General features: G+C 42.6%; 1 protein-coding gene across 1 annotated transcript in view; it reads right to left on the bottom strand.

Moving 5' to 3' along the window:
- Nucleotides 1-1,840: 1,840 nt before the first annotated feature.
- The window catches only part of ADCY5 (adenylate cyclase 5), a 222,248-nt gene continuing 213,616 nt past the window's right edge, over nucleotides 1,841-10,472 (bottom strand). Inside the window, exons 18-21 of the mRNA XM_062578953.1 lie at nucleotides 7,903-8,166; nucleotides 7,347-7,551; nucleotides 6,366-6,490; nucleotides 1,841-4,461 (exon numbers count right to left, since the gene is read on the bottom strand). Coding sequence (XP_062434937.1) covers nucleotides 4,333-4,461; nucleotides 6,366-6,490; nucleotides 7,347-7,551; nucleotides 7,903-8,166 — 723 coding nt within the window. The 3' untranslated portion in view covers nucleotides 1,841-4,332. The remainder of the gene's footprint in view (nucleotides 4,462-6,365; nucleotides 6,491-7,346; nucleotides 7,552-7,902; nucleotides 8,167-10,472) is intronic.

Here is a 10,472-nt window from a genome sequence, read left to right as displayed (position 1 = left end):
GAGGCATTTACGAGAGCATAGGGATGAACCTACTCAGAGTCTAGCACTTTTACTTAAAGGGGTGGAAACTAGTTCATTCAGCCTCAGGGGGAGCTGGGGGCAGGGAGTGCCTTACAGCCAGTACAAGAGCCAGGCCCATCGCTTGGGGCCTGTTCCTGCCCCCACCCCCTGCCCTTCGTTTCTCAGCGTAGCTGCGTGTTTGGGTGCTGCAGAATTCCTGGCACACGTCTGGGCTGCTGGGGCTTAGGCTCAAGGGATGCATCAAACAAGGCGGGCGGGGGAGAGGTGTCTGCCAGTGGGTCGACTGCCGCACCTCGTAGTCTTGGTTCCTCACCAGAGCGTTTCAACGTGCCTGTGTAGTAGAGTGGCATCAGCATGTATAGCAAGGGCTTGTTCTGGTGCACCGCCGTCTGTCTGCCTTGCGGCACGACGGGGGCTGCACCCGGGGCGCCTGGAGCAGTCTAGCTAGACACTGCGTTTGATCATGTCAGGCTGAGCAGCGACTGTAGCTAGTGAAGGCGTTCAAGTTGTGCTTTCACCCCCCACCACCACCCCTGCAGCTGAAATGTTTTTTGTGCCTGTGCTTTCAGCTCACTCTTGCCTTGCTGTGCAGTTATTTAGAAGCAGTGTTAATGTCAAAGCTAAGACTACAGGGGTTTGTTTCCAGTAGATGGCAATAGTTGTTTGTAGCTGAAATGCTATGTGTAAAGAAAAGCTCCCGGGGCAGGGGGGGGAAGGAGGCAGTCTGCACATGTCCTTCTCTTGCTCCTATGGCCTTTTTTAGTCAAAAGCACCTTTGGAAATGTCAAAAAAAAAAAAAAAAAAAAACTAATTAGATATTGTCCTCAGTTGTTGTTTGTATGCTTATGTTGGAGAACATGTGAAGTAGTAATTGCTTCTTTTTTTTTTCCTTAAGGACTGTTTTTTTTTTCTTAACTTCTATTTTAAGTACCACCTCATAGAATGGGGTGGGTTTTGGTTTTTTTTGGTAACACAGTTACTTACTTACCAATGATGCAACTAACTAACTAACTAACTAACTTTTATAAATCCCTCCTACCAGTAACAACTTTTTTTAAGCCCATTTCCGATTGATTGCCTGAATAATGGCTCCTGAACAGAAAAATTCAATTTAAAGGTGGTGTGGAGCTTTTTTGTTTCTCAGTTACTCGAGACTACAGCAATTAAGAGGAAGCTGAAGTAAGTAAGTAAGTGACACATTTTCAGTAAGGAAATGAGAAGCATCTTTTTCACATATAAAGATTGTGAGTGAGTGAGTGTTGTATTGGACAGGTCTGCTCCCTCTTCCCAGTTGTCCTCAGGAGCCTCAAGTTTAAAAGCACCTTATTGCACTCACTCTGTTCAGTTCTTTCTGTTAGCATGCACCAGGGGAATTATTTTTCTGTGATGTACAACTAATTTTTTAAAATAGCACTCATTTTTTCCTTTTTTAAGCTGCTCAGTTATAACCATATACTTAAGATAGCTGATGACATACCCTAATTTTTTAAAATAGCACTCATTTTTTCCTTTTTTAAGCTGCTCAGTTATAACCATATACTTAAGATAGCTGATGACATATCCTGGCTGCCAAACTATGTTTAACTTTCCAAGGTAAGTGGGTACATAGCATACATGCACAGGTGAGAATTTGGATGTTCATCATGCAGCTCAGAACTAGAGGGCCTCTAATTGGATATTGCTCATAGCAGTGTAGTGCAGATGGTCATTCGTCAGTATTCAAGAGCTGTATGTTTCTGTATGCAAAATCAGTATCCAATACACAAATTACATCTGATCTCTTCACTAGCCACATGCATCTTAAATAAAACAGGGACACTTTACCAGTGAAACAGTGTTTAATATAGTTAAATTACTTAAATAGATTTCAATTTCCATGGGAAATCATAAAACTGTATCTGTTTTTGCAAGATCCAGAGTAAAGAGTGTTTGAATACCCCTTGAAATGATCATGACACACTGTCAACAATCACACCTAGAGATACTGGGGACTTGAAATTTCATTGACAACACAACTTCATAAGATGAATCAAAAGTTAAGAAGACCGCGGACTTTCATAAAGGAGAAAGCAATTCTAAAACTGAATGTATGGCATGGAGCTAATGGGAGTCAGTGAGGGAGTAAAAGGGGTGGAAGGTGGAAAAGAAAGGCATAACAGTGTGATGCGACTGAAGTATTTTGCAAACCAGGAAAGATGTAAAGAAGCAAAAGTATAGTACAAGGGCAGACTTGGCAGTTTTACAGAAGTCAATATACTATACTTTTCAGCGATGTTTCCTAGTGGAAGGGGAAGGAACAGGGTGCCGCCATTTAAGCTCACGTTTAAATGGCTTAATGCTACAGGTATGCTTAGCAATATGGCAAATTAATTAAGACAGACCAATGGATTTTAACTTACTTATTCTTGTTGTCAAGTAGGAAAAAATAAACCACTCACCACCATAGTGCAATCAATCATTAAGCTGTTTGTTAATACTACAATATTCTGCCCTGAGAAGACTGGAAAAGAACTTTTTATTAAATGTCAAAAGATTGGAGTCATTTTTAGTGCTAGCCAAATTTAATATCAAAACTCTCCTCTCATAGAATATAAAAAATAGAGTTTTTTTAATTCTTTTTTTTTAATAAAATATCAAGGGATTTTCTTCAATAGTTAAAAAAGGTACATGAATGATAACAATGAGCTATTCATCAACTCTGACTAGAGATAGATAAAGATGCCCAACACAATATCAGTGGCACTGTATTTTAAGATCACCTACCTCATACACAAATTCTCCATCATAATCTTGTTTTGAAAATCATCTAACTAACTCCTGAAAACTGAAAATACGCGACTCAGTTTAAATAAATTTCTACTGCAGAAAAGTCAACTCAGCGATGCAAGTACATAGTTCTTTCTTTGCAATGTCAAATGGCAGTTAAAACATCAGACAACTTTCATATCAGCAAGATTGTATTAATATGAGCAATGGAAAATAATTATAAATAAAAGTTCAAATTATCTTTTTTTCCTCCTTATATGAGCTCCCTGTTACAGTTAGAAGAGTTGCTCAGAGCTCTTTTTAATATGCTTGATAGCTTCTCATTAGCTAAGCCTCATAGGTCCTGTTTCCATTTCTTAATCCGCCACCCTCAGTTTGAATGCTGCATTGAACAACTGTGTGATTATTCTATTTGTTTTTTTCCTCTTCTTTCGAGTTGTAGATATTTCTGGATTTTCATTTAAAATGCATCTGATTCAGCCTGGAAACTCACCTGTTGTTGTTTGATTGTATAGTGATAATCTGAAAAACTGCCAAGTCTGTGTTCAGAGTATTATGCACAAAAAATTACACAAAAGTCTGCAGGTTATATACACCTCCCAACACACCTTGGTGCAGACAGCCTGTTTTCTAATTTATATATAATTTACAAAATATAGAATTTGGTATATCTGTTAGATCTCCATGTTTTCAATATTACAAAATAAAAAATACAAAAAAAAAAAAAAAAACAAAAAAAAACACAACAAATTTCAGGGGAGTTCCCCCAATGAAGTGTCTCTTGTTTACATCTAGTCTTTCCCATGTAAACTGATATATACCAAAGAAGAGCACAGAAGACTTTGTTTAATAAATATGTTTGTAGAGCCATCTTTCTTTATCTTGATCTTCCCTGTCGTCAGATGTGCCAGCCCCACTCAGAAAAGCAGTCTTTCAGCCATGGAAAAGAAGGGAAAAGGGGGGCTGGGCCCTATAATGTCTTTTCTCACTAAAAACATTACTGATGCCATCCTAAAAGGCCTTTTGTGTGTTGCAACAGTGAGTGTCAATTTTAAAAGCCCATTCAAAACAGCTAATAAAAGCACAGTGGTACACTTCAAATAGCTGGCAGTATGGGATGGAAACATTATGGGAGTGCAAATCCATTCCAAAATAATGCTTTGTAGTGAATCATACATTCCTTCAACCAAGTAAAGGTTGTGTTGCTTAATAAATACTTAAATATCTTTCTTTTTATATCCTGTGGTAGCAGCCTTACTTCAAAACTCCAAATTCATGTCTTATCTGTGACTTCCATCGGTACATATCTTTGGTTGATTTAGCACTCAGCCAGGAACAACTCCAAGAGGTTTGTTTTCCTGCTTTTGCATTTCATGATAGGTGGCTAAAGTGTTTGCTGATACCAGTTCCAGAGTTACTTTGTGAAATTTCAACTGTGTTGCATTTTTTTTTTATAGATTCACTGCCAAAAAAAAGTGATTCTTCTTTGCTTCCCAATCTTGTTTAATGCAAATTCCATTTTTTTGAGTGATGCTGCAATTGGTGCTAACTAATTGGAGGCCCTTCATTTAGAAAGTAGGTGGTCATTTCCCCTTTGCCTTTGACCTTAATGACACCTCGATATTCCAGCTGATAGTTGTTGGCTGCTAAAACCTGGTACATGTCTGTGGTTACCTGCAGGAAAAAACAAGAGTAAACATATGCTTGGCATGCTTTTTGTTTGGAGCAATCCATGGGCAAAACTTGTATAGCATCAACTGTTTTGGTTCTAGGCTGACTTTTCACATCAATCACTAACTAAAGAAGTTGGCAGAAGTTGCAAAACATAAACTGCAGAAATTCAGAACCTACGCAAGTCATACAGGGTGCAGAATGTGAGGAGAACCGGATTTTCAAGGAAGTCGCAATATGAAAAATTAATTAGTCAGTCACATTTCTTTTTTTTTAAAAAAAATGCACCTAGCAGTCCAGGAAATGTGCAAAACATGGTATCACGGGAGTGGTTTCAGGAAAAGCGATTAAAAGATACTTAAAAATTCCTCCAAAAAAATGGGAGGGGTTCTAGACGTTTTGGGGAAAGAGAAGCATTTAAGATTAAGTTGGACCGAGGAACTTACTTACTTACTTACTTACCGAGCCCTACCCCATGGATGTTTAGTTCAGGAAGGGTCATTTGGGGGCTTTTTTTGTGGAGGAAAGGGGGGGGGGAAGAGAGTGCATGGAATCATCTTGGATATAGATCAGAGTGAGTGTGGGGGTGGGGGTGGAATAAGCTAGCCAGGATCCACGTTTACTGTGCAGATGCCATTCAAATATAATCAATCACTTACCCATGCAATATCTAACAGAAGCTTGAGAGTCAGATTTCTGAGCTATTTAGGGGCCAATGCAGCAGCAAGGTGTTTCACAGTACTTTCATAGCCTAAGCACATGTAACATTTATGTAGGCACTTACTTAAGGAAAAAAGAGGCTCCAGGGAGTGAGTCTGCTGTTGCACTGGCTGTGCGTGCTCACATAAACATCAGCTCTAAATACTTAGTAAGCATATGGGCAACATAACAACACAGAGCAGCAAATACCTGTTAAAGCCCAGCCATTCTGCAGCAAATCATGTCTTACGCGGCAGTTTCTCACTGCCTTTTCTTAGTGGCTTTAAATATTTCCTCTTCTGGTTTCCTACCACTGTAAAGTTGCTGTGCTTATTTGCTTAACTTGAAAGAAAATTGCTCATGGACTGCCTTGTAGGAAATTTTAAAGGGTGTTGGATAAATACCGATCTAGTTAACTGACAGCTTAATTGGAAAAAAAACCAGCATGGCTCTTGCATTTAACATCAGTTACTCTAATTATTTTTACATCCCTTCAGTGCTTTCCCCAAGGAATGCTAATCTGCAGCTGCGGGCACTGACTCGCTGCAAAGGTCACAGTCTGTGCACCAGCGGGACGGGCGCTCGCAGCCTGGACGCCGCTAAAGCCCTTCAGCCGTCCTCTCCCTCCGGTTACCTGTTTGCTCCCCGCTGCCGCCTGGATTCTTGCTAACCTCGCAGTGTATGTCGCATTGTGACAACCGAGAAACGAAGACAGAGATTGCCAAAACATTCCCTGAATCTGGTGCTTGGAAAACAAAACCACCGCTGTTCTTCGGTGGGGTGCCAGGGGGCAACTCCAGCTCCAAAGAAGATTTAATTTCCCAGCTGCAGGCCCGTGCGGAGCTGCATGCAGCCAAAACCCAAGCCAGCAGCACAAGTTACTACAAGCATCAGAGCAGCGCTGTCCTCTTAACACCAATGAAGCACTCAGGGAAGGAAATGCAGCTCTGCGCTTGCAGGCAGAACTAAATGGCAATTTTCTTTCTTTCCTTTTTTTTTTCTTTTTTTCCCCAAAACCTCAAGGCTGCAGAGTTGGTCAAAATTAACCATCCCAGCTTCAGGCTACGATTAGCACTCCCCGGTTCACTTTCCTTTCAGCATATAGACAAACGTATGGCATAAAGGAATCAAAAGTGAAATGAAAACCCCAATGAAGCGTTAAAACCTCTAAGTGGTGACGCAAGCAGGCTTTCCAGCGAGGTCCTTACCTGAATCCTGTCAGGTACCCCAGTACTGTCCATTCGGCTGGCTACGTTCACTGTGTTGCCCCATATGTCATACTGGGGTTTACGTGCTCCGATCACCCCAGCCACGACAGGACCAATATTGAGGCCTAGAAATACAGAAGAAATTCCACAATGCTCAGATCCATCACGTAGGCTCCACTTCAGTTTGAGGCAAGCTCTACCAGACAGTACAAGAATCTGAGGTTCATCAGTTCTAGCAGTGCTTTACCCTGACACATAAAGCTGTGGCCAACCTGAGGGAAAGAACCTAAAGGAGAAGCTGGCTGCTTCTCTGATCAATTATGACTGTCTAAATGGCAGCACAGTCTGCATCTGCCCAATCCAGACCTATTTTCCAGGACCAGATAACATTATGAAGTTCACTGGCCATCTGGCTGCCAAGCGAACGGCTTCCCTGCAATTTGGTGCACGACTGCTGAGACGTTGGGTGGCTTGTGAGCAGTAACGCAGCGTCTTGGTGACCTTCTAGAACAAATATCGCTCTGGCCATCTTCACACTTTCTTTTCTTCTCCTTTTCTGACTCTTATTACTCTCAGATTTGAAAGACAATTTACCGTCCAAGACATGCGGTAGACTGGCGGACCCAGGAACCGCAGGGTATGTGCAGAGGAGCACATCACAGGCAGAATGAGCCCAAGCCAAAAGCCCCTGCGAGACCCACTGCTCTGGTAAGCGCCTCTCTGCACCAAGGTCAGTATCCCAACTGCTCCCAGTTCTCCAGGGAGCTTCGGTAAGGAGGACGCTGTCCTAACCAAACTGCTCTGAGACTATATCATACAGGCCAAAGAAAGCAGCCAGTTACTTTTCTGTCACTAGGCACAAGAACGATTAACATCACTGGACATCTAAGGTGACATCTATGGCTTTCACTCCATAAAATCTCTACAAAAGGTCAAAATAACCACTAGCAATATTTCCTCCTGTAAATACAGTGACATTACCTATCTTCATCTGGAAGTTGTTGAATGAATGTTCATTAATATATTTCATTTGGTCCATTAACCTCATGGCAAAATCAGCCAGAGCTTTGATATGCGTTTTCCCTTCCTTGTCATAAGTGGAATCATTGAGACCTGAAGCAGCCATATATGTACTGCCAATCGTTTTGATCTTCTCCAGCTGCCGAAATTGGTCTTCACTTATTATCTGTTTCACAAGAGAAGAACAAAGGAACCAAATAAGCCTTGACAAACACATGCGTGCTGTTCACATCCTTGCCACGTGTCCTCCCTCAGTACAAGCACTACAAAGTGCTGAACAGAGTATTCACACCTCGAAGTCCAGAGCCCTCAGGCAAAGAAGGGGACTAGATATTAGGAGAAGGGATGAGGAATGAGAGGAACTTTCATCTGAAAAAAAGAATTAAAGATTTCAAGCAAGGAGAAATAAAACAAGGCATAAGGGCTCAGCAAGCCAGCTTCACTCATGAGCTCAGCAAACTCCAGAGATGTTCATTGATTCAGCTGACTCTGCCCATCTGCCTTTTCTGCGACTTACTTCATCGAAATCGGCAATGATCTCGTTGAGCAGGCGCAGACACTCCACCCCTTCGTTATTGGCCTCTAGCTCCACATAGAACTCCGAGAAGTTGCTGATGGAGGCGAACATGACAGCCACGCACTCGCACGACTGGTAGTACAGTTCGTCGTTTCGCCGCTCCTGAGCCAAGAAATGAGCCGCCACGTCCTTCGGCAAAATGTTGTGGAGGAGGCGCCTGTTGTAGGCCTGTAGCTCCTCCATTTCTTCTTTCTCTTCAGTGGCCTGGTTTAGGAGGGAGAGACAGCAGCACACTTACTCTTTTGGTAACTGCTCTAGAGGAAAGCAAGCTGAAAATGAACTCGTGTGGAGCACAGAAATGGAAGAAAGCGGGGAGGGGGAAAGAGTAAAGGAGATCAGAACCAAAGAAACATGCAGGACCACACATTTTGCAGTGGAAGTGTGTGTGTGCGTGTGTGTGTGTGTGTGTCTGTGCATGCATGCGCGTGCATGTATGTAAAAGCCGAAGGGGCTACCCTAAGGGCAGACATAGATTGTTACACATTTCAGGGCCCTGAATTTGTTAATCTCTGCAGTGTCTTCTCCATCTGGGGAACGCCACCTGTATCTGAGCATCCATGAAGCTGACAAACAGCGCACACTTGGCTTTCCTAGTCAAGCACAACAGATTTCAGGAGGACAAAGACAGCTAAATCACTGCTCAGTTCTGAGCACAAGAGTGACATTGCTTTATAATCACCTCCCTGACCCCCCCCAAATTCTTGCCCAGGTGAATGAAGGGACACTCACTTCCTGCAAGGTTTCTGGGGTGCACTGATGGTCATGAAGTACATTCCCAACTGAACCCATGAACCAGCCTGGTCCGACACTCCAGAAAAGACTTTTTCACCAGCTTTTAGAGCCCATTTCTCCAGCGGTAGAGGGGATATGTCAGGGCAACAGGGCCAATGAGTAGGATGGGTTGCCTTATTTCTGCTCTAATGTGTATGGATTCAGGATTAATGTTCAGATGGAGCAAGGACTGAAAAGATGTACCTGCCCACGGCTAGGTGACTAAAATAAAGTGAGCCTTTAAAGCACACTAGATTAATCAGACTTCGCAGATGATTATTCTCTGAGGATTTGATTTCTCTTTGCAGACTTGCAGAGTACCAGCATTGCCACAGTTCATCACTTCCGGTTTGCAGGTAAATGCATAGAGGTGCATGTATGGATTCACTTCTCTCCCCTGTATTACCTAATAGTAGCAGTATTTTTCCCCCTTGTTTTTACTTTTTGTCATTTTGCATATTTCTGAGCAAAAAGCAAAGGATAAGGAGGTTCAGGCAATGACTGGGAACTGCACAGCTGATAGTGCAGAACAGTTCAGCTAATAGGAATGCCACAAGCTGTCCCATGGAAAACAGCTGCAGCAGCAGCAGTTAATATGTCCCTGACAAGGTAAAGCCTTTTGAAAAGGGTTTTCTTCAAAGCTACTTCTCACTGCTGGAGAGCTGAAGCCAACAAAAGGACGGACTCTCCTGCAACTCTCAGGCCCCAGCATGGGCAAATAGAGTTCAGCCATATGCTCCGGCTCTCACAAATGCGCATGTGTCACAAGGTGTGAAGGGACGGGATTTCCTCCCCTCCCTCCTGAAGCACATGTTGGTAAGGGGACAAACAATATCTGGAAAGCACTTACGACTTTGGCTCATGGGAGCTGGTTTCTAGAACAGGACGTTTGAGATTGGAAATGTGGTTAAACAAGGAAGGACTCCTTAGAAGTGATATGTGCGGACAGAACAAGAAAAACACTTGGCACTGCCAGGGGAAGCAATGCAGTTCAGCCCGCTGAGCACAGACCTGGATCTGCAGTGCAAGCCCGGGCAAGTCAGCTCATCTCTTCTGTTGTTTCATCATTTAAAAGTGAGGATAACAATGTTTATCTACTTCCCAAGGAGCTTTAGTTATTCACCTATTCTTAGAATGATGTCCTACTGTCCAGAAGGTTAAAAAAAAAAAAAAAGTCTATAGAAACCTCGTGGTCTCCCAACCATGACTCAGGAGCAGAGCTAAGACCTGCCCTCCTTGCTTGAGAATCACCTTGGGTACCTGATGTGTACCTCATGGGCACAAGCCCTAAAAATATTAACACTGAACCCAGTGACAGAAGCAAAGCGTGACATTATCTGTAGCATGTTGGTTATCCAATATTGCTGCCTAGGGGCTGATGAAGACTCGATATCCAGCCAATTCCCATTGCTTAACAAGGAGGTGAACAAAAATGCAACTGCAAATCTTTGAACTTCTAAACTAAAGTCAGCTGAACTCTGCAAAACAAACATTCTCTGCAACAACTCTGCAAAACATTCTCAGCAGTGAGAATGAGCTTGGTAACATTTATAAATGGTGTTATATTAAAGGTTTCTGTGACAGTGACAGGTCCAGGTGCTGATCTGAATTCATCTTCAGATCTCTGGCCCTTTATTGCAGGAACCATCCTAAGCACATTGCCAAGGAAATGAGGGGTGAAAGTAAATAAGCAGGATGACAGGCATTGAGAATGAAATATGCCAAAGAAGCAAGGACTA

The sequence above is a fragment of the Rhea pennata genome, chromosome 6 (genome assembly GCF_028389875.1).
Source record: "Rhea pennata isolate bPtePen1 chromosome 6, bPtePen1.pri, whole genome shotgun sequence".
Taxonomy (NCBI): Eukaryota; Metazoa; Chordata; class Aves; order Rheiformes; family Rheidae; genus Rhea; species Rhea pennata.
The sequence above is the reverse complement of the archived record's forward strand: the minus strand, read 5'-3'. Positions and strand labels throughout refer to the sequence as shown.